Source organism: Saccopteryx leptura, chromosome 3 (genome assembly GCF_036850995.1).
Source record: "Saccopteryx leptura isolate mSacLep1 chromosome 3, mSacLep1_pri_phased_curated, whole genome shotgun sequence".
In the NCBI taxonomy this organism is placed as follows: domain Eukaryota; kingdom Metazoa; phylum Chordata; class Mammalia; order Chiroptera; family Emballonuridae; genus Saccopteryx; species Saccopteryx leptura.
This window is the reverse complement of record NC_089505.1, coordinates 273,248,997-273,273,635: the sequence shown is the minus strand read 5'-3', so window position 1 is coordinate 273,273,635 and position 24,639 is coordinate 273,248,997. Positions and strand designations below refer to the sequence as shown.

Below are 24,639 nucleotides of genomic sequence, written 5' to 3'. Positions count from 1 at the left end.
CAGCTTAGACCCAAGGTCGCTGGCTCGAGCAAGGGGTTACTTGGTCTGCTGAAGGCCCACGGTCAAGGCACATATGAGAAAGCAATCAATGAACAACTAAGGTGTCGCAACGCACAACGAAAAACTGATGATTGATGCTTCTCATCTCTCTCCATTCCTGTCTGTCCCTGTCTATATCTCTCTCTGATTCTCTCTCTGTCTCTGTAAAAAAAAAAAAAGAAAGAAAAGCTTCAAGCCCTTTTAAGGAAAAAGAATAAATGGGTATAGTTTATAAGAAGAGGAAAGTTTCTCAAAGAAATAAAAATAAGGAACCCAAGCCTCCCAATGTCATTTGGATCTCTGATTCCATTGTAGAGCGAATGCATTCCAGCAGATTGAAACCTATACCCTCTATTAGCTTCCCTCCTTTCTTCCTTCCCTCACTTCCCACTTGGTCCAGTTCAGTTGCCGTGTCCCACTTGTTTCATAAGTGTCTTGCTACTCTTCAAATCCCTTCAGCTTTCTGACATTTTGCCTCCCCGTCCAACAAAACCCTAGCCAGGAATGAGCCCAACTATTCACTTTATCGTTCCCTGCAATTTTGCCTTTGGACAGAACACATACTCATTGTCCCCACCTGAAATGAGCCATCCAGTCTCCTTGGGAATTTTACTAAGTCCAACAGATTGACATGCCCTCCCTCCTCTTCAAACATCCTGACTGCCTTCTCCCTATCTTATCACTCTCGGCAGTAAACTACTTCACTGAGCAAACAGAAGCCAACAAACCTGCCTGCTCCCCTTCCCACCCTCTATACTTACTTCTTTTACAACAGAGGCCATGCTCTACTATCTGAGGTTACCAGATTTACAAATAAAAATCCAGGAAGCCCAATGAAATCCGAGTTTTAGATAAACAATGCATTTTTTTTTTTTTTTAGTATAAAATATTGCATGGGCCACACTTATACAAACTATTCCTGGCTTATCTGAGATATATAATAGCTTTCACTGAGGGCCATGCATTTCATCAGGCAGCTCTACTGCTGTCCCGGGCCGGTCCCTCTGCGGCTCTGGTTTGTGCTCTCTGCTGCTTCTGCAGAGCCATTTATTCCAGATCGTCTGTTTCTACTCCAGTCCCTCCTCTCTTCTTGACCTCCATACACAGTTCAACAGGCTGGCTCCTGGGCCCCAACTTACAGATGACTCAAGGGCACTCAAAATCAACACGTGTCAAAGCTGACTGGGATCCTCTTCCCCACCTCCAGAATCCTGGGCTCATTGAATATATCCATATGCCGCTGGTGAACAGGTCATCAGCAAGTCCTGGCAGCTTTACCTCCTTCCTTTTTCTTTTTCCCAATCTGCCTACTTGTTTTTCTTTTTAAAATATTAATGTAAGTTAAATAATTTCTAATATCCATACTGATTTTTAGTGAGCAAGACAAGGAGGGAGACAGACGGAGAAGCACTGTCTCGCTGTTCTGCATATCCGTGCCTCATTGGCTGGTCCTTGTGTGTGCCCTCCAATCCACGCACTTGTTAACCCTTCGAGTAGTGAGTTTTTTCATGCTGGCTGACCCCTGGGAGTGAGTTGTTTTTTCCCCAAAAAATGAAATTAGTTCCAGTTTTATTAACTTAAAATGATGTTTGTTTGATAATCAACATATGGAAACAAGAAGAACATACATTTGCCTTTTTTTAATGTTGCCTTGCACATTTTTGTTGTTCATTGATTGCTGTCTCATATGTGCCTTGACCATGGGCCTTCAACAGACTGAGTAACCCCTTGCTCGAGCCAGCAACCTTGGGTCCAAGCTGGTGAGCTTTTCTTTTTTCTTTTTTCTTTTTTTTTTTTTGTTCAAGCCAGATGAGCCTGAGCTCAAGTTGGCAACCTCGGGGTCTCGAACCTGGGTCCTTCCGCATCCCAGTCTGATGCTTTATCCCAGGGGTCCCCAAACTTTTTACACAGGGGGCCAGTTCACTGTCCCTCAGACTGTTGGAGGGCCGGACTATAAAAAAAACTATGAACAAATCCCTATGCACACTGCACATAACTTATTTTAAAGTAAAAAAACAAAACGGGAACAAATACAATATTTAAAATAAAGAACAAGTAAATTTAAATCAATAGACTGACCAGTATTTCAATGGGAACTATGCTCCTCTCACTGACCACCAATGAAAGAGGTGCCCCTTCCGGAAGTGTGGCGGGGGCCGGATAAATGGCCTCAGGGGGCCACATGCGTCCCGCAGGCTGTAGTTTGGGGACCCCTGCTCTATCCACTGCGCCACTGCCTGGTCAGGCGCCTTACACATTTTTAAAATAAAAATTTTTGTTATCTCGTACTCTGGATGGTCAGGAGGCATGAAGACATACACAAACATTCATGCTACTCGATGGGCTAAAGTGATAATGATAACAGCAAACACTTATTAAATGCCTGCTGTGTGTCAGGCTCTGTGCTAAGTGTTTTATATTCATTAATTCACTTAATCCACCTTACAATCCTATAAAGTAGGCTTTATCTCATATTTTGCAGGTGAGTAGACTAAGGCAGAGAAATGTTAAGTACCTTAGGCCTAAGGTCACACGGCTAGTAAATGACAGGGCTAAGGACTGGATCTAGAGTCTAACTCCACAGTTTGCTTTTGAAAATGGCTGCCTGTACTTCAAACCATATCTTTTTGTGCCTTCTGGACTGTAATTGCTGCCTCTTTTAGTGTCCAGTTTTTGCATTCTTCCGTCAGTTTTCCACTGTAGCCAAAGTTGTGTTTTTGTTTCACTGTAACAGTTGATGAATATAATATATGGTAAGTGTAAGGTATTTTTCCCCACCGAGAAGGAAGGAAGGGGCCGGAGCCACGAAGTGTGGAATAATAAAAGGCTTTATTGAGTACAGACCGCGCATCCTGCCCGATGAGGTTCCCTAGCCCCGGAGACAGAGGCTAGGCCAGTCGCAAGTGGTGACCCATGTGGGAGATATTTAAAGGGTCCCTAGGGTGGTCTAGCTAATATGACGTGGTGAAATCTCACTGGCTGGCAGATGGTTGCTTTTTTCCAAAGGGCTTCTGGGAAGTTTCTTTTGGCGCACTTGGTTGTGGGCAGTCCTAGCCAAAGTTCCCAGGCCTTCCCCCCATTATCCACCGACCTTACAGTAAGTGTATAAACACCTGGTGGATTAACCATACAGTGGACTGCTACTCAGCAATAAAAAGGAATAAACTGTGATACACACAACATCAATGAATCTCAAAATAGCTTTGCAGAGTGAAAGGAGCCAGACAGAACAATGCATACCACATAATTCCACTTATATGAAATTCTAGAAAATCTAAACTAATCTATAGAGACAGGGAATAGATTAGTTGTTTAGAGATGGGAGGGAGAAGGGGAGGAGTGGGAGAATAAGAGTAAGGATTACAAAGAATGCATATGTTTACTATTTTGATAGGTCAAAACTGATCAAATTGTACATTTTAAATAAGTGCTGTTTATTGTATCCAATTTTACCTGAATAAAACTATCTAAAAATATTTGTTATATATTATATATATATGTGTATATATATATGTATACACACACACACACACACACACACACTAAGGAAAATAATAATATAGTGAATATCAGTAAACCCATCCCCAAATTAAGAATTTGAACGTTACCAACCCTGATGAAATCACCTGATGGCTCTTCACTGTCCCTCCCCTTGCCTCCTCTTAGAGGGAACCACTGCTTTGAATGGGGCGTTTCCAATACTTACTTTTTAAAATTGAATTTAGAGAGAAAGAAGAAGGGGGAGAGAGAGAGAGAAACATTGATTTGTTGTTCTACTTATGTATGCACTCATTGGTTGATTCCTGTATGTGCCCTGACTAGGGATTAAACCCACAACCTTGGCGTATCTGGACAACATCCTAACCAACTGAGCTACCTGGCCAGGGCTCCAAGTCCTTGCTTTACTTTTGCTTTACTACATAGGCCACATATTCTTTAAACATTCATTATTTAGTTTCTCCTATTTTGAACTTTATGAGATGCAACATGTCTCTTGTAGTCTTTTGTTACTAGTTTTTCCCTCATTTTCTTTCATATGCATTCATGTAATTTTGGCATATTTGATTCATACATTTTCACTGTGTAAATATTCTATGATTTGCTTATCTACTCTTTAGCCGATGGAAAGTTGGGCTGTTTCCAGGGTTTGTTTGTTTGTTTTTACTATTAACAATGCTATTGCAAACATTCTCATTAATCTATTTCTCCTGGGGCATGGGTACAAGAGCTTCTCTAAGGTACACGACTAGGAGTGCAGTCGCTGGGTGCAGGATACCACACGCTTCATGCTACAAGATAACGCCAAGTTGATTATCAAAGCAATGGTACCAGTCTCCTCCAGCCATATAAAAAATACATATCCTCATTAATTGTTGGTACTACCAGACTTTGTAATTTTTACCAAGTGAACATAAATTGGTATCACATTGAAGCCTTAATTTTACATTTATCTAATTACTAATAATATTGAAGATCTTTTTATATATTTATTGACTTGAGATTCCATTTCTGTGAAACACCTATTTATGGCTTTTCTCCCCAATTCTTTGTTGAATTGCTTATCCCTTTGAAAAAGATTTGTGGAATTCTTGTCTGTATACTGACTTTTTTCTCAGTCATATGTACTGTAAACATCTTTTCCTAGTTTGTTTTCCAATGTTGTCCAGATATTTTCTGTAGCATGAAATGAACAAATGTCCCAAGGTAGAGCTCTGAGGACCTTGCACATTTGAGGAGCCTCAGAGTAGACTGAGGAGTGGTGGGACATGTAGGAGAATCATGTCATGGAGCCATGAATGTGAGCATTTCCAGCAAGAGGAAATCAGTACCAGTGTTAAATGCTGCTGGCTACCAATGCTGGAAGTTGCTGGATTCTTTTTATTCTTGAAGACTAGTAAAGGGTTTTAAATTTTTATTATTATTTTTAACAATACAGAGGTCTAGGCCCTGGCCAGACAGCTCAGTTAGTTAGAGTGTCATCCCAATATGCCAAGGTTGCATGTTTGATCCCTTGTCAGGGTATATAGAAAAGTCAACCAAATAAGTGGAACAACAGCCTAACCAGGCGGTGGCATAGTGGATAGAGTGTTGGACTGGGACACAGAGGACCCACATTCGAAACCCTGAGGTCACCGGCTTGAGCACAGGCTCACCAGCTTGAGCGTGGGGTCACTGGCTTGAGCGTGGGGTCATAGACATGATCCCATGGCTGCTGGCTTGAAGCCCAAAGTTGATGGCTTGAGTCCAAGGTTGCTGGCTTGAGCAAGGCGTTGATAGCTCTGCTGGAGTTCCCCCACCCCACCCCATCAAGGCACATATGAGAAAGCAATCAATGAACAACTAAGGTGCAGCAACTATGCCTGTCTGTTCCTGTCTATCTGTCTCTCACACAAAAAACAAGCGCCTAATAACTGATTTACTGTTTTCTCTTTGCTAGTTAAGTGTATATGGAAATTCCAGTTGGCACTTTGATGCTTTACGAAACCAGTGTTATTTTCATCAGTTTACAAAAGAGCAACCTGATTTAAATTTCCGCAACCCTGATGTTCAAGAAGAAATAAAAGTGAGTATGGACACCTATGCAGACCTTTCTGTGACATGGTGTGTACGTGGTTGATACACTTTTTGTTGAACAATAATTGTGTGGGCCAAGCCAAGTGGTGTAGTTAAATTCTGGGAATAAGCTGTCAGTGAGATGCAAACATAGACTCTCAGCTGTGTTAGTGGTGCCTTCCTTTCGGTAACCCAAAATAACTGAAATGGGAGGGAGGCAGAAACACCTGCTACCTTAGCTCTGAGGTGTTTCTGTGCCTGTGACAATGAGCTCGGCCAGGTGTGGGCTGTGGGGTCTGGCTCCAGTCTGCACCAGTCCCCCCATTGGCTGTGGTGGGCTTCTGAGTGAGTTCTTTGGCTTTTCGAGTCCTCATGGAGGGGAAGCATAGCTGCTGGCAGCCTCGTCTCACAGGGCTCTTTGAACAGCAGGTGATAACCGTGCACGGCACTTGTGTGTGCTCTCAGTGACAAGTACCAACTCACTGTCCGCTGTGTGCCCACTCTGGGAATGTACCAGCGAATAAAAGCAGCCCTGCCCTCATGTCAGGTGGTGATGAATGCCAAGGGGAAGGGGCCTTGGAGTGCCAGGGAGTTGGTTCAGAGACAGCCCTAAGAGGAGGTCCCATCTGGACAAACACTGAATTTTGGAAGGGAGAGAATGTTGGGGAGAGGGACGAGCAGATGCAGAGATCTGCAGGGGAGAGCGTGCTTCGTGTGTGCGGTTCAGGAATGGCCTGAGGCTAGGGCTTTGGATGACTAGGAAAAAGGACAGGGTGCCTACTTAAGTTTTAATTTCAGATAAACCATGAATAATGCAGACTTTGGGATATACTTCTTCTAGAAAATTAACCATCACTTATCTGACATTACAACTGAGCTGGTTGTCCCATATTTTATCTGGCAGCCTCACTAGGGCATGGGTTCTGAGATGCGGGAGGGAATTAGGGAGCTGAGGTGCAAAGCGAGGAGTGGGGGCTGCTGCGGGGCCTTGAGAGCTGTTATAAGGGGCACTTGCTGAGCTACTGAAGACCCCACTGTGGCCTGTGCACGGTGGACTTCCTGCCGTGACTCAGGTGAGGGCTGACGGGGCTCCTGCTCTCACCTGTTTGGTGGCCGTCCCAATCCTACCTCAAACATAACACAGTAAACATCAGCCATGTGGTTGCGGTTGTTATGGCTGCTGCTCTGGTGTGATGGGTAAGAATACAGGTTGCTGGGGTAGTGCTCAGAGGCGAGTGGGGAGGAACCCGCAACAGAACAGAGAGGCCTGGGTCCCTTTCTGCGGCTCACCATGTCAGCCGGATGGAGGGGATGCAGGCTGGCCTGCAGGAGTTGCGAAGGCACCTCTGCTCCTAGGTTGTCCCTGTTTTGTTTTTAAATGACAGCTTTACTGAGATATAACCCACATACTGTAAAATTCACCTCTTTCAAGGGTATCATTCAGTGGTTTCAGCATATTCAGAGTTATGCAACCATCACCACTAATTTCAGAACATTCTCATCGCCCCCAAAGGAAATTCACATCCATTCACAGTCACTCCCCATGGCTCCCTCTCTTAATCCCCATGGGGTCCTAGCAACCAGTAATCTACTTCCAGTCTCTATGGATATGTCTATTCTAGACATTTTCTATAAATGAAGTCACACAATTGTCTATATGTCTATGATTTAGGTCTATGCTTATAATTTATATTTAACTATTTGAAAAGCTGCCAAATGATTTTCCAAAGCAGCTGCACCATTTTATATTCTCACTGGCAATCTCTCTACACCTCCTCACCAGCACTTGTTATTGTCTATATACAGTGTGTCCGTAAAATCTTGGTGCGCTTTTTTTTTTTGTATTTTTCTGAAGTTGGAAACGGGGAGGCAGTCAGACAGACTCCTGCATGCGCCCAACCGGGATCCACCCAGCATGCCCACCAGGGGGCGATGCTCTGCCCATCTGTGGTGTCGCTTTGTTGCAACCAGAGCCATTCTAGCACCTGAGGTAGAAGCCACAGAGCCATCCTCAGCGCCCGGGCCATCCCTGCTCCAATGGAGCCTCAGCTGCGGGAGGGGAAGAGAGAGACAGAGAGGAAGGAGAGGGGGAGGGGTGGAGAAGCAGATGGGCGCTTCTCCTGTGTGCCCTGGCTGGGAATCGAACCCGGGACTTCCACACACCAGGCTGATGCTCTACCACTGAGCCAACCGGCCAGGGCATGTTGCACTTTTGATCTGTCACAGGAAAGCAACAAAAGATGATAGAAATGTGAAATCTGCACCAAATAAAAGGAAACTCTCCCAGTTTCATACCTATTCAGTGCAGTTCGATGTGGGCTCATGCACAGATTTTTTAGGGCTCCTTAGGTAGCTGTCCCGTATAGCCTTTACAGACTCACCACTGACTGATGGCCTACCAGAACGGGATTTCTCCACCAAACTGCCGGTTTCCTTCAACTGCTTATCCCACCCAGTAATGTTATTCCTATGTGGTGGTGCTTCGTTATAAACACGCCAATATTCACGTTGCACTTTGGTCACGGATTTGAACTTAGTGAGCCACAGAACACACTGAATTTGCCTCTGTACCGTCCACATCTCGACTGTCATGGCCGTGGGCTGCTCCGCTATATACACGGTGTTACATCATCATCTGTGGATGCGCACATGCTGCCACATCATCCTACAGAAACTGGAAGGGTTTTCCTTTTATTTGGTGCATATTTCACATTTCTATCATCTTTTGTTGCTTTCCTGTGATCGGTCAAAAGTGCACCATGACTTGACGGACACACTGTATATACTGCTCACAAAAATTAGGGAATATTTCAGAATGAATATGAAGCGATAAAATATCCCCTAATTTCTGTGAGCAGTGTATGATGGTAGTCATCCTAGTGGGCATGAAGTGGGATGTCACTGTGGTTTTCATTTGAATCTCCTTGATGGCTAATGACATTGAGAATTTCTTAAGGCATTTATAGTTTGTTTTTAATATCTTTATTGGAGAAATGTCTTTTCAAATCCTTGACTCGTTCTTTTTCCCTTCCTTCCTTCCTTCCTTCCTTCCTTCCTTCCTTCCTTCCTTCCTTCCTTCCTTCCTTCCTTCCTTCCTTCTTTCTTTCTTTCACAGGAAGGGAGAGAGGGGGGAAGAGAAAGATGAGAAGCATCAGTGCGTACTTGCTTCACTTTAGTTGTTTTTATTGATTGCTTCTCTTATGTGCCTTAACTGGGGCGCTCTAGCTATACCAGTGACCCCTTGCTTAAGCTAGCGACCTTGGGCTCAAGCCAGTGACCTTGGACTTCAAGCCAGTAACCTTGGGATCATGTTGATGATCCTGTGCTCAAGCTGATGAGCCCACTCTCTAGCCAGAGACCTTGGGGTTTTGAACCAGGGCCCTCAGCATCCTAGGCTGATGCTCAATCCACTGTACCACCACCTCTTAGGCCCTTCGCCCATTTTTAAATTGTGTTGTCTGTTTTTATTGTTGAGATGTAAGTATTCTCCATATATTTTGGATATATGATTTGCACTTAATTTTATACTATTCTGTGGGTTGTCAATTTACTTTCTCGATGATGCCCTTTGTAGCACAAGGCTTTTTAGTTGTTAGGATGTCCAATTTCTCTGATTTGTTGCTTGTGCTTTTATTTTTATTATTGACTGATTAATTTTAGAGAGGAACGAAGAAAGAGAGAGAGAGAGAAAGAGAGAAACATTCATTTGTTGTTCCACTTAGTTGTGCACTCACTGGTCACTTCCAGTGTGTGCCCTGACCAGGGGTCACACAAACACAACCTTGGTGTTTTGGGTGGACACTCTAACTGACTGAGCTAACCAGCTGGAACTTGTTACTTTACGTTTTTAATGTCATGATTTTAGAACCACAGCCTAACCTAAGGTCATGAGGTTTTACTCCCATGTTTTCTTCTAAGAGTTTTACAGTTTTAACTCTTCTATTTAGGTCTCTGATCCATTTTTTATTACTTTTAATATATGGTGTAAGGGGGTCCAACTTCATTCTTTGGCCTGTGGGGTATCCAGTTATCCTGGCAACATGTGTTAAAAAATATTATTTCCCCATTGAACTGTCTTGAAACCCTTTTGAAAATTGAGTGACTGTAAATGCCAGGGTTTATTTCTAGACTCAGTTCTGTTCTATTGATCTGTATGTCCTTTTGCCAGGATCACATTGTCTGGGTTAGTATAGCTTTGTAGTAAGTTTTGGAATTGGGAAGCATGAGTCCCACAACTTTGCTCTTCTCTTTCAGGACTATTTGTCTCTTTTGTGTTTCCATATGCGTTTAGGATCTGCTTGTCGATTTTGGCAGGAGCCTGCTGCTAGGATCTTGATAGGGATTACACTGGATCTATGCACAGTTTGGGGGAATATTTACACCTTAACAATAATAAGTCTTCTGATCCTTGAACACAGGATGTCTTTCCATTTCTCTAGGACTTCAATTTCTTTCACAATGTTTTATTGTTTTCACTGTACAAATATTGCAGTTCTTTTGTTAAATGTATTCCTATAGACTCCTTAGTTTTAAGACTGTTTTTACTATGTATGATTGATGTTTTGTAGAGTTTAATTAACTTGGGATCTGTTCTAGAAGTAGGCATCTTGTCAGGGCAGCTTTGTCTCGTTGAGGGGATGGAGGTGGAGGTTTGGCGGGGGTGGGGGTGTCGTGGACACAGGGGATTTACTAAGGGTTAGTTTTAAACTTTGCTGGTGAAGTGTGGTCTCTCTGCTTTTCCATCACCTAAGAGCATTTGCACACCTACACCTCCCCCTTGCCCCATGACTACTTACTGGACACTTACTTTGTGCTAAGTGCTTTGACCTGGATCATCTCATTTAATGCTCAGAATAAGCCTAATTCATGAGATTATGACCATTTCACAGAGAAGGAAACTGAAGCTTCAAGAGGTGAAGTCACCCACCAGGAGAGAGGAGCCAATCCAAGCCCAGGCCTTGGGACCCATGGGTTGTCTAGGGATGTTTAGACACGTGTGATAACTTTGCAGACATGTGCCAGCCAATATATTCATTATGCCTTATTGCCCCATCTGTTCTCTTGCAGGCATCTAAGTAGTGGAGTGCCTGAGTAGGAGCTTTATTTACTAGTCTTGCAGGATGCAATCTCTCTTGGGGTGAATCATTACTGTCTCCAGTTGAGAGGTTAGATATTATTTGCAAGGTTGGTTTAGAAGATTTACTATTAGAAGTAAATAAGAAAGGCCAAGAAGGGAAGGCTCTTTGCTCCTGGAAACTGACCTTTCACATAAAGGGGACTTCCGACACCCTTTTCTACCCCCAGATGCACTTATCTGTATGGTAGTTCAGCAGGTTAATTATTTGCAAACCAGAGAGTTTGTGATGAGGAGGCATTTGGAATGACTCCTTGTTTGCATGCTGATTTGTGCTGGAAGAGGCCGAGCTTCCTCCTGATTCCCACCAGTTCTAGCTTATCTGCACAGTGGGAGGCTGGCATGCAGGGGACATCCGGCACCTAGCACTCTCCTCTCTTCTCTTTGTCCTCCCCCTTGCAGTCCTCATCAGGGGGCCTGGCTGTGCCACAAACCTTGAGTGTTTTCAGCGAGAAAAGCTAGGAAGCCTTCTTGGAGAAGGTATGAGCTTATGCATATATATAAATATACTTTTCCAGTTACTTTGTCTTTTACTTGTTCTCCATGGAAACAAGAAAGCTGAGGCCCAGAAAGGTGAAGTGACCCAGTGGCATAGGAAGGAGGAGACTCCAGATGCATTGGCCTCATGTCTGGGCTCAGTATGACCCTGGACCACTATGTGGAAGGGAATTCTGAGCCCTGGAGGAGGGCATCCTGAAGAGTTAGTGTGTCCACAGCAGCTGGGGACAGGGAGCCCAGATGCCCTCCCAGTCTAAGATGGAATCAGAGGAAATGTCAGCCCTGCCCCACCCCTGCTGAGCACCATATTGCTGTAGAAAGCGGCTCAGTTCAAAATAAAATGTACTCACAGCCAGCTCTGTGCTTGATGATGATAACTGCGCCGTTTATTGCACCTCCTGTATGCCATGTACTCGATTACTAATCATTTATTCATCTCAACAATATGCGTTGCCTATAAACCATATGCCCGGGGTGTGATAGATGGTAAGCTAGACACATGTAGCCATCATGGGGCTTATATTCTGAAGGAGGTGGTAGACAAACAGGCAGTTACAGTAAAGCAAAGCGTGCTGAGTGACCGTGACAGTGGGAGGAAGTAGGAGTGCACAGGGTGGGTACCTAACCTGGACCTGGTGTCACGGAGTGAGGAGATTGGCAGAGGTTTTCCAGAGGAAGCAGTGATACCTAGTGGATGAGTATGAATGAGCCAAGTGAAGGGGGAAGGGTGAGACTGTTTCAAGCAGAGAGAAAGCATGGGTTATGGCATATTGGAAGTGATAGGAGTCATAATATGGCAGTGATAGAGTGTTTAAGAGGGAGCTTGACTCAACGAGACTGGAGAGGGACTAGGTCTGAGCAGCACTGAAGGTTGTTGTAAGGATTTGGGTTTAAAAGGTCTTACACAGGCCTGACCAGGCAGTGGCGCTGTGGATAGAGTGTTGGCCTGGGATGCTGAGGACCCTGTTTCGAGCCCCGAGGTTGCTAGCTTGAGTGTGGGCTCACCAACTTGAGCACAGGGTCACCAGCTTGAGTCCAAAGGTCGCTGGCCCAAGCAAGGGGTTGCTGGCTCAGCTGCAGCCCCCCAGTTAAGGTATATATGAGAAAGCAATCAATGAACAACTAAGGTGCTGCAACTATGAGTTGATGTTTCTCATCTCTCTCCCTTCCTCTCTTTTCCTGTCTCACTAAAAAAAAAAAGGCCTTAGGGAAATAATTTTGAAAAATCAATCTGGCTTTGGAAAGGAGTTGTGAGTAGAGCAGGTTTGGAGGTAGAGGGGCCAGGAGAGAGTGTGGTACAATAATCTGGAAAGAAATGCTGGGGTTTGGACCAGTGGGGTGGCATGGGGTTGCAGAGTAATCTTCAGGATTTAGAGAGGAGTCGGTGTGACTCCTAGGTTTGGGATTTGAATGCTTACTGGGTGGTGGTGACATTTCCTGCAATGGGAAATGCCAGATGTGGGGGGTGGGGCCCGAGGTGGATTAAGGTCAATTGAGGCCCCGGAGTGCAGAAGAAAATATTGGGCCCCTTAAAAAAAGAGGGAAAATAAAAATACATGTTAACCATATTTTTAAATAAATAAAAAATATTGCCTGGCCAGGCAGTGGTGCAGTGGATAAGTGTCGGACTGTAATGCGGAAGACCCAGGTTCGAGACCCCGAGGTCGCCAGCTTGAGCGCGGGCTCATCTGGTTTGAGCAAAAGCTCACCAGCTTGAGCCCAAGGTCGCTGGCGTAACAAAGGGGTTACTCGGTCTGCTGAAGGCCCGCGATCAAGGCACATATGAGAAAGCAATCAATGAACAACTAAGGTGTTGCAACGCGCAACGAAAAACTAATGATTGCCTGGCCTGTGGTGGCGCAGTGGATAAACCTTCGGCCTGGAATGCCAAGGTTGCCAGTTCGAGGCCCTGGGCTTCCCTGGTCAGGGCACATACAACAAGCAAGCAATGAACAACTAACATGAAGCAACTATGAGTTGATACTTCCCATTCCATGCTCCCCTTTCTCTCCTGTCTCTGTAAAAACCAATAAATAAAGTATTAAAAAAAAACCAAAACTAATGATTGATGCTTCTCATCTCTCTATTCCTGTCTGTCTATCCCTGTCTATTCCTCTCTCTGTCTCTGGAAAAAAAAATATTATGTACTATTAATGTTAACATTGCACATATGAAACCAAACGGTGTCATCAGAAAAAAGTGTAAAGTTGGGGTTTTGCGGGGCCCTTCAGAAGTCGGGGCCCAGGGCGTGAGCCCACAGTTAAATCCACCTCTGGGAGGGGCCTTAGTTATGCAGAGTTTGAGCTCTCTGTGAGATATCCAAGTGTTCCGTGAGTAGCTGAATATAGGACATGGAGCTCAGGGACACATCTGGTCTAGAGATATAACTCTGGGGTTGGTTGACATATGGCCAGTGCCTGCAGAGGTCAGGCAGGTAGTGTCAGTGTAATAGCCAACAGCCAGGCTGGCCGAGGTGAACAGGGGGCAGTTTCAACTTAGCTCGAGCTGATTGCTGTCATGTGGGAACAAGGGCCAGGTGTTGGTGGACCTTCCAATTAAAAAGATAAATAAAGCATAGCAAATGGTAAGGGTGCCATCGTGTTACAGTTCTGTGCCACCACTCACTAATGGCATGGCCTTGGTCAAGGAATTCATCTCCCTGTGCCTCAGTTCCCACTGGTAAAATAGGGACAATAATAGTACTACCTGCAGGGTTGCTTAGGGATTAAAGGGTTTTAACCTTTGTAAAGCATTTAGGACAATGTCTTCCTCATCCTGTAAGTACTTGTTAAATAATCAATAAATGGCTAGCTAAGTGAGTGAATACTGCTGTGGAGTGAAATAAGGAGAGGTTTAAGAGGGAACCCCAAGGAGTGCTGACATGCTACGGCCTGCTGAGCAAACGGACAAGGAGTGGCAAGCCAGGAGCGGGGTCCCCCGCAGTTCGGGGGTGTAATTGTAGAAGACGAGGTTCGTCAGCAGCGTCAAACGTGGCAGAGAGATCAGGAAATACAGACCAAAATGTCAACTGACTTGAGCAGCAGTGCCTCCCTCATGTCACGGACAGCCTGCAGGCCGGCATTATTTCATTTAAGGTTTAAGGAGGTCATGCTGATGCGCTAACTCATGCAGCTGGACCGTGGGTGGGATGGGATGGTACCTGGATGGCTCCTGTTAAGCCTAATCCGGAGGGACTCGAAACATTGAAGACACGAACAAAATCCGTCGATTCCACACCAAAGCTTTATTGTCTAGCTTGGCCAAGCGGCGGCAACTCAGACAGAAATCTGAGGGAGAGCGCGCCGGCCCTTTGTTCTACCTAGTTTTTATAGTTTTGCAAGCAGGAAGTACAGAAGCAAAAATTGCAATTAGGTGCCCTTTACCACTATTGGTTATAGTCATATGTCCTTTAACATGATAAGACCATGTTCAATTTGCAAGCCATACATCATTTTGGAGAAAACAAAATTTACAAGTCAACACAATGATAGAAAGATGTCTCTTCCTGCACCTGGCTAGCCATTCCCCCCTTTCCCCACAGGTGTGGTGGAATGTCAGGGAATCCATGTTTTCCTTCCCTTTGCATTTACAATACAATGCCAAGGGCCATCCTGGTTTTATGCCAATCACACAGTACAGAGATTATTCACAACATTTCTCTGCACACCTTTACCCAAATTAATAAAATGTTCTTCAAGTCTTTTTAAAATATTAATATTAATTCTGTAGCTTTTGGTACTTTACAACACCTGCGGGTGAGGTGGTGCAGTGGCTCCTCAGGGCTCCTCAGCTCCGATTCTGGAGCCCATGATACTTCCTCTACTTCCCGCTTCTAGAGGACTTAGCAAAGGATTTCACCAAGATTTCTGAGCAGCACAGTGGTCAATTTTCTTTCCTTTGCCTATAAACAGAATACAGTTTTCTCTCTGTACTTCTAGAGTATCCTATACAAGAAGTATCATTCCTTCTTGCGATGGATGATGTTAGGTTAATGTCATTGTCAAGAGCAGGGGTCCCCAAACTACGGCCCTCGGGCCGCATGCGGCCCCCTGAGGCCATTTATCCGGCCCCGCCGCACTTCCGGAAGGGGCACCTCTTTCATTGGTGGTCAGTGAGAGGAGCATAGTTCCCATTGAAATACTGGTCAGTTTGTTGATTTAAATTTACTTGTTCTTTATTTTAAATATTGTATTTGTTCCCGTTTTGTTTTTTTACTTTAAAATAAGATATGTGCTTGACCTGTGGTGGCGCAGTGGATAAAGCGTCGACCTGGGAATGCTGAGGTCGCTGGTTCGAAACCCTGGGCTTGCCTGGTCAAGGCACATATGGGAGTTGATGCTTCCAGCTCCTCCCCCCTTCTCTCTCTCTGTCTCTCTCTCCTCTCTCTCCCTCTCTGTCTCTCTCTCCTCTCTAAAAATGAATAAATAAAATTAAAAAAAAAAAAAAGGCCTGACCTGTGGTGGCGCAGTGGATAAAGCGTCGACCTGGAAATGCTGAGGTCGCCGGTTCGAAACCCTGGGCTTGCCTGGTCAAGGCACATATGGGAGTTGATGCTTCCAGCTCCTCCCCCTTCTCTCTCTCTGTCTATCTCTCTCTCTCCTCTCTAAAAATGAATAAATAAAATAAAAAATAAATTAAAAAAAATAAGATATGTGCAGTGTGCATAAGGGATTTGTTCATAGTTTTTTTTTTATAGTCCAGCCCTCCAATGGTCTGAGGGACAGTGAACTGGCCCCCTGTGTAAAAAGTTTGGGGACCCCTGGTCAAGAGTAAGTCTTATAGATCACCACCTGTAAGAGCAGAGTCTCTCTTTCCCAAACTTGGCTTAGTAACTTTGGTCATCTTAAAAGGAACAGTATGGCCTGGCCTGACCTGTGGTGGTGCAGTGGATAAAATGTGGACCTGGAACACTGAGGTCAGTGGTTCAAATCCCTGGGCCTTTCTCGTCAAGGCACATATGGGAGTTGATGCTTCCTGCTCCTCCCCCTTTCTCTCTCTTTCTCCCGTCTCTAAAATGAATAAAAAAAAAAGTTTTTTAAAAAAGGAACAATTTGCTTCAAGGTTTTGTGAATTTTTATAACAATAATATTGAAGTGATTTTTTTTTTAAACTTAGAACACCGAGTTGCTTAAGGAGAAAAGAATGAACAGGTGCTTGGTGAAAAGCCAAGATTATGCGATGTCATGGGAGTTAGGCAGAAATCAGGGACACCGGGTACTGTCCCAGGAGTCCAGTGGCGCCTGCATGGGTCATCCGGACCTGGTGCAACCAAGCTCCGTGCCCATTTCCACCTGGCATCCTGGGGCAGCTTCACTGGAGTACAGAGGGGGTTAATGATCACAACCTGGGCTCTTCTTTCCCACTTGATCAGGAAGGAGCATAAATAGCAAGAAGCAAATATTGTTTAAGTGCAAATTGTGGATTATCTGAATAAAAACCTCAGCATTTAAAATGATCCTCAAAAATAATCCGGCTTTTGCTGTTTTTGTTTCATCAAAAAGTGATACTATCTCCTACCAGACTAAAGCGAAAACCCCTTCTGGGGCCATACACCTTTGCTGGGGCACACACTTCTCATTCTCTAGTGTCTGGTAAATAGTTAACAAGCCTGAGAACCCCGAGGTGAATAAGGACCCCATGAAGAAAACTAGTAGCTTTATTCCAGAAAATCAGTGCTTGAAAGCTTCATGCTTACATCATCCTGGTGCTGAATGTTTCCCCACATTTTTGTCAGTGCCTCACCCCTACTTCATCCTCTGCCCTGTTCCCTCTTGTGAAGAACAGCGCCACCTGGAGTCAGGTCCCGGTGGTGTGGGGCCTCAAGCTTGTAAAAATTGGGGGTCTTCTTAAAATAAAAAGACTGTAAAATTAGGTACAGCAAAACTAGTACTTATTTAAAGGAAAAAGAAAGTGGGGGCCTGACCTGTGGTGGCACAGTGGATCAAGCATTGACCTGGAATGCTGAGGTCACCGGTTCAAAACCCTAGGCTTGCCTGGTCAGGGCACATATGGGAGTTGATGCTTCCTGCTCTCTCCCCCCCCCCCCCCCGTCTCCTCTAAAATAAATAAATAAATAAATAAATAAATAAATAAATAAATAAATAGGTGGGTAGGAAGGAAGGGGCTCGTACAGGTGAGGGGTCCTTAACCTCGGCCCCTAAAGCCACGTAGATCGTGTTCTACAAGTGAGGTGCCTTGCCATCTGTTGACTTCTTCAGCTCCATCTTGAAGCATTTGCCCTCACTTCTTGTCTTCCTGCAGTGCTGATCTCCTGGGCACATCCTTCTATTTCAGCCTCTTGTACTTCCTTCTTCCTTCCCTTTAAAGCTTTATCCTGGCTTTGGTTTAAATATTTTTGCATTACTATTTGATTGTCTAGTTGGGGATTCTAAACAACACTTTGGAGACTAGGTCTGCCTGTTGTATTTTGCTCACAGTTGTAGTTCCAGGGCTTAGCTCAGTGGCTGGCCCAGAACTGGAACTCAAATACTTATTGAATAAATTTGGTAAGAAGTAAAGATACTACTAGTAAAAACAAATTTGTGGGTTTTATGCCCCCAAGAAAAATTCCACTGGGTAGTGCCAGCGTAAAGTATTTGGGTCACCTGTGTCCATGCTTAGGATCAATAGCAGCAAAGCATGCTTAGAGATCTGAAAGAAAGTTTTCAAGCTTTGCCATTCAAAAATGGCACCTGAAGGGAATTGACCTCAGCAGCACGAACCCTTGCATTTAGCCTATGGACACTGTTGTGACCCTGGAGATCCCATAATCACATATAGATACAAGAAATACTGTCAATCAAGCAGATGATGTTTTGGATAGTCCTCATTAGAGTTTTCTGGCTCTGTTCTCAATAGATTAAGATTGGCCGCTTAGCTCTAGCGCTTTCAGTTACAGGGAGTTCTGCTCTAAGGGGATGCATTCCTGTAAAACCTGCCACTCAGCAGGAAGGCAGCTTGCCGTCCGTGCTGGAGTCTGCCAGGCTGAGAGGGGAGCCTTGGGGTGGGATTGGGAGCTCAGACCTGGGCCCTCTGCTTTTCAAACAGCCTAGTCCTCCCAGCTGCCCCAGTACAGGTCAAGTCAAGTCAGTCTCTGCCCTCCGTGACTGCTTCACGCTGTCCTACAGACAGTTCAGAACGCTCTCTCTCCTCTCACTCCCGATGAAATCCCACCCGCCAAGTCCCAACACAGCTCTTCCTTCTCTGGTAGTACTCACCCTTGATAAATTTGATCTTGGAGCTCCAAAGAGCCCTACGGACAGATAACTTTCCTCTCACGAGGCTGAGCTGTGCTCTGCTTGCACTATTAGGTAACCTTTCATGTGTCCCCAACTACTCTGTTGGGGCCTCAAGCTAGGCAACAGGCAACATGCTGTACTTCTTTGGTGTCCCAGCAGTATCACACCGTGGCCAGCTCACTCCAGCTTGCTGTACTGCGTTCTTTTGTTCCCTGACCGGTTCACTAAGTACCAGGTAGTGTGTCAGGAGAGGGAAACAGAGACAGAACTGCAGACCGCCCCCAGGAGTCCCCTGGTCTGGTGGAAGGGCCTTTCATGACCGGGTGCTAACTGATGGGGTTATTTTCCGTCAGTTTGGAGTGACCTTGAAGGAACTGGGCATGAGGAAGATGTATCCCAGTTTCTCCTCCATCTTATCTCTCATTTTCAATGGATTCTTTAAACTTTGGAAACATGTTTGTTACATCAATTACAACTGTAACATTCTGAATTCAAATAGGAGGCATGCGTGAGAGTCCACTAATGTGGTTATTGACTTGATGTACTGTGAGACACTACTATACTAAATAGATTGAAATACTCTGCTAATGCGGTTATTGACTTTATGTACTGGGAGACACTACTATACTAAATAGATTGAAATACTCTGCGAGTGGTGTGCGTATTTTGTACGTGGGGATGGCTGTTTTATTGACAAAAACCTTTATTAGACATTATGATAATATGTAGTTTATGTAACCAAGTATTTTGCTTCTTCATTTTAGGAAATTATACAGTTCTGGCTCACAAAGGGTGTTGATGGCTTCAGCTTCGAGGCTGTTAAATTTCTTCTAGAAGCAAAGCATCTGAGAGATGAGGCCCAAGTGAATAAGACCCAAATCCCGGTAAAGTTTTGTTTTAGACATTTTATCCCCTTTTCTGAAAATGTCATCAGAATATTCTTTTAGTCTGAGACACCAGTTACCAGAGATGTGTTCTGTCCTGTGTGTAGCATGTGCTTGCAATCATCTTCTTCAGCAACTACAGAGGAATTTCAAATGCATAAGACCAGATGTTTCCTTCCACTGGTCCCCTCGGGAGCGAGGGGTCCCTTGAGGAGTCCTCTAGTGACAAGGGTTCTGAGGGCAGAGGCAGTGTGGACTCCAAGGGCCACAGCTACTTGCTGCAATTTTGCCATCTCAATTAAGCTCAACTGAAGAGGCCTAACCTCCCAGCGCCTTTGTAGTCACGAGACCTCCCGGCAGCAGGGAGGGAGCTGGCACTGCTGAGTCTCTCGTAGGCTGTGTGCTGTCACTGAGGACTTGCCATTTAACTCTCTCAAGAGCGGTTTCATGATCGCCATTTAGCAAATGTTGGAGAAATTAACTTATCAGGGATGACAGAGTTGCCAAAGGGAGTTACAAACCAAGCCTATCTCACTACGGAATCTGGGCTCTGTAGTGCTACCCCAGTGGTTCTCGACCTCCCTCCATGTCGGGATGAGACAGTAATCATGTGCCACTCTGTCCCTTTGGTTGATCACCATGTTACAGTCACTCTGTTTTCAAGGCCGAGTAGACACTAGTCCTAAAATGCGTTCCAGAATAATGGATTTCCATATTTACACAATGGAATGTCAAAAATAAATGAATTTCATTGACACACAGCAATATGGGTGAATCTTAGCAATGTAATGTATAGCCAAAAAAAACCCCACCTAAATTATATATAGCATGATGCCCTTTTTATAAAGTAAAATAAAATTATATGGTTATCAAGTTTATTATCAAGTGTCTAAGCTTTTGTCCTGAATAGTAGATTTATGGGCACTACCACTTTATTAAAAAAAACAACAACAAAAAAAGAGAAGTTGGCCATGCATGGGCTAGTTATGAGAACACATCACAAACCAAAGGTTATGATTAAGTACCTTTTCTTGCATAATTTTCAATTAAAAGGAAAAAAAGGTGTTGAATTAGCCATTTGTCCTAAAGAGAAGCACTTATCCTTGGAGAAGAAATCTCAAAATAACCTTGCTAATTAATAATGAGATGTCATGAGAGAGGCATACCTTTCCATCCTGACAAATGATTAGAACAGTGGGATTTCTGTGCTATCCAAGAAAAACTTACGTAATTTCAGGAAGAGATCTAAGATTCCAAAAAATTCACTTGGAAGTGAATTTATTTACAACAACAATAAAAGGTCCACTGAATGGACGGCAACTCAGGCTTGGATTTTCCAGCCTATCCGTATTCATTCCAGTACCCACACCATGCTTGTGTTAGATACAATCCTTTATTACTATAACCCTAGGAAGGCACAGAATGAATACCAGGAAAAATTACTGAAACCCTGGGAGAGGATAACAGTAAAAATAAAGGTTCTGATAAAAAAAAAGTTTAAATGCATATTAATAATTTGTGAGCAGATAAAGTATAGGTGTAATGATGAGCTCTATACATATTAAGATAATTTGTCTTTAATAAAAGTGTCTAGAGCATTAGGACAATTAATTGTTTAGGAGGAGGATTCTGTTAAATACATTTTTTTTTTTTTTTTTTTTAGCAAGAGAGATGGAGACAGAGAGAGAGACATATAGGGACAGACAGATAGGAAGAGAAAGATGAAAAGCATCAATTCTTTGTTGTGGCTCCTTAGTTGTTCATTGATTGCTTTCTCATATGTGCCTTGATGGGGAGGTGGAGGCTCCAGCTGAGTCAGTTACTTCTTGCTCAAGCCAGTGACTTTTGGGCTCAAGCCGGTGACCTTTGGGCTCAAACCAGTGACCATGGGGTCATGTCTATGATCCCGCATTCGAGCCGGATGAGCCCATGCTCAAGCCGGGCACCTTAGGGTTTTGAACCTGGGTCCTCTGAGTCCCAAGCCGATGCTCTATCCACTGTGAAACTGCCTGGTGGCCTGTGTTTTTTTTTAAATCAATGTTTAGATGTTCAGCAGAATTGACTTATGGTTAATAATTTAAGCATCATGTGAAGTATTAATGGTTGTGAATGTTCTCCGGCCACAAAAACCCCTGAGCATTGAAAGAGCTAGAAGCTTCTTTGACCACGTGTCTTGCTTAAGCCCTCTGAGGAGACAGTCTATATTCCCATCAGACCAGCTATGGGCATTTGACATGTGAAATGATGGTAACTGTGCTGTCCTGTTTTCAAAGGACACAGTCACACACTACTCAGAGCTGTACCATGACCTCACCACCACACAGGTGGGAATGCATGACATTGTCCGGAGCTTCCGGCAGACAATGAACCGACATAGCAGGGAGCCTGGAAGATACAGGTAAGCAGAGGACCTACGTCCATACTTCTCAGGTGCAGCAATTCTCTCTCACATGCAAGCATTCTAAAGAGGGTGAAGTTATATAATTAAACACACCTGCGTAACTGTGACTTGGTTAGGCCGGGGCCTAGTATACCCTTTTGTTGCTTAACTTTGCTGATTGTCAGTTTCCTCTTTTGTAAAATGCTAACCACAGTATTTATTTCACAAGAATTGTGTGAAACTAAAAATAATATATCTAAATGTTAGTTACCATTATTACTTGACCTGTTAGTATGCTTGTACAGGATGAATCCAAGTGTTTCAACTAAACCGTTAGTATATCCCAACAATGGTTAGGAACATGCTTGGGAGTCGGGCCCTGAGATGGATTCCTGCATAATGGCTGTATGACTTGGGATGGTCAGTTCAACAAGTCTCAGTTTTCTCATCAGTTAAAAGGTGATAGCCATACCCTCATAAGGCTGTTACATGAGAAAATGAAGCATTTAAAACAGTGCCTACCAAATAATAGACTTAAACCTGACTATGTTTCTATAATCACCCAATAGACAAGGAGTTGAAGAAATCTCTCCTCCTTAAAGTACATCCTGATTACCACCCCCATTTTATAGATGAGGAAACTGATCTTCTGCGCATGCAGGTACCCGTCACATGAGTAATGGCAAGGACGGGAAGGGAACTGGAACATTTGGGTTCCAGATACACTTATTCATTAATGTAATGTTTCAAACATCTAAAGCCAGCATTAATGTGGGTCATTTCAGGTGAATATATCTTCACTGAAGTGTTTTTTTTTTTTGTATTTTTCTGAAGCTGGAAACGGGGAGAGACAGTCAGACTCCCACATGCGCCCGACCGGGATCCACGCTGCACGCCCACCAGGGGCGATGCTCTGCCCCTCCGGGGCAGAGCCACTGCAGCGACCAGAGCCACTCTAGCGCCTGGGGCAGAGGCCAAGGAGCCATCCCCAGCGCCCGGGCCATCTTTGCTCCAATGGAGCCTTGGCTGCGGGAGGGGAAGAGAGAGACAGAGAGGAAGGGGGGGGGGAATGGAGAAGCAAATGGGCGCTTCTCCTATGTGCCCTGGCTGGGAATCAAACCCGGGTCCCCCGCACGCCAGGCCGACGCTCTACCCCTGAGCCAACCAGCCAGGGCCTAGTGTTTGGTTTTTAATAACTAAGTGCACCCGGTAATAAAATGAGACTTGACAGGCATTCAAATACAAGTAGTAGATTTTTCTGAAAAAAACCCCTTATCTTATATGCAGGCATATACTGAAAATTGTAAGTAGTGAGAATTGCTCATCTTCCTGGAAGTAACTGAGTTTTTTTTTTTTAGAAAGAACAATATTGACTGAGACTCAAATGTTTCACTTTTACACACGGCCTTAGTATTTGGTTACTCTTTGTATTTATTACAATGAGATATTGGCCAGGGGACCCAGTGTATCATTTCTTGGTCATCTGGCTTGATTATGCTTTCTAGTGAGTCCAAGACTGCCATGGTTAATAGTGTGCATTCACCCCCCACGTCTTGTTAATCAGATAGAAGCACTTTTCCCAGGCCCTGGAGACACTGGTACCCTGCCAACTCTTACAGGTTCATGGGGACTGAAGCCTATGGAGACAGCATTGACAAGACCATGATGTACTACGGCTTGCCTTTTATCCAAGAAGCAGATTTTCCCTTCAACGATTACCTCATCAGGCTAGACAGTCCTTCTGGGAACAGTGTGTTCGAGGTTATCACATCCTGGATGGAACACATACCAGAAGGAAAGTGGCCTAATTGGATGGTAAGTCCTTACGCCCAGTTCAGCATTATCATAGCTGGTGGGTTTATTGAATAGTCATCTCCAAAATGAAGGACGTTCGTCTCTTGGTGACCTCCACTTTTCCTTATTCAGGGATTGTTTATTGAGCCAGGCCTGTCCCAGCTTCTGACCAGGTTCTTCTTTTTCTTCATTCTTTTCCTTCTGTTTCTCAGACTATAATCTCAACTGATCTGTCTTCAAGTTTGCCGAGTCCTCTGCCAGCCCAAATCTGTCAAGGCCCTCTACTGAATTGTTATTGTACTTTTCAACTGAAAAAAGTATTTTTTTGAGACAGAGACAGAGTCAGAGAGAGGGACAGATAGGGATAGACAAAACAGGAAGGGAGAGGGATGAGAAGCATCAATTCTTCATTGTGGCATCTTAGTTGTTCATTGATTGCTTCCTCATATGTGCTTTGACTGGGAGTGAAGGGGCTACAGCAGAGTGAGTGAGCCCTTTTGCTCAAGCCAGCGACCTTGGGCTTCAAGCCAGCAACCTTTGGGCTCAAGGTAGTGACCATGGGGTCATTTCTGTAATCCCATGCTCAAGCCAGTGACCCCGCGCTCAAGCTGGGGAGCCCACATTCAAGCCAGACGAGCCGGCACTCAGGCTGGTGGCCTTGGGGTTTCAAACCTGGGTCCCCGCGTCCGATGCTCTATCCACTGTGCCACTGCCTGGTCAGGCTCAACTGAAAATTTTATTCGGTTCTTTTCATTATTTCTCTTTATCGATAGTATCTGTTTGATGAAATATTGTTCATCACACTTTAACTCTTTAGATATATGTCGTTTAGCTCTTTGAACTTATGTATAAAAGTTGATTTAAAGTCTTTGGCCAGGAAGTGCAATTGTAGGTTTTCTCAGCCACATTTCCTTTGTGTGTGTGTGTGTGTGTGTGATAGAGACAGAGAGAGGGACAGATAGGGACAAACAGGAAGGGAGAGAGATGAGAATGCTGCCCCCCCCCCCCCACTTATGTATGGGCCACACTTTCCTGCTTCGTTGCACTTTTTTTCTTGTTTTGAAAGCTGGATATTTTAAAAAATGAAATGTGGGCATTCTGGAAATCACATTTTCCCCT

At 44.4% G+C, this 24,639-nt stretch overlaps 1 protein-coding gene across 1 annotated transcript in view; it reads left to right on the top strand.

The window, feature by feature from the left end:
* The window catches only part of SLC3A1 (solute carrier family 3 member 1), a 47,294-nt gene that overhangs the window by 15,034 nt on the left and 7,621 nt on the right, over positions 1 to 24,639 (top strand). Inside the window, exons 4-7 of the mRNA XM_066378367.1 lie at positions 5,477 to 5,602; positions 19,227 to 19,346; positions 21,620 to 21,744; positions 23,346 to 23,541. Of these exons, the coding sequence (XP_066234464.1) occupies positions 5,477 to 5,602; positions 19,227 to 19,346; positions 21,620 to 21,744; positions 23,346 to 23,541 (567 nt within the window). The remainder of the gene's footprint in view (positions 1 to 5,476; positions 5,603 to 19,226; positions 19,347 to 21,619; positions 21,745 to 23,345; positions 23,542 to 24,639) is intronic.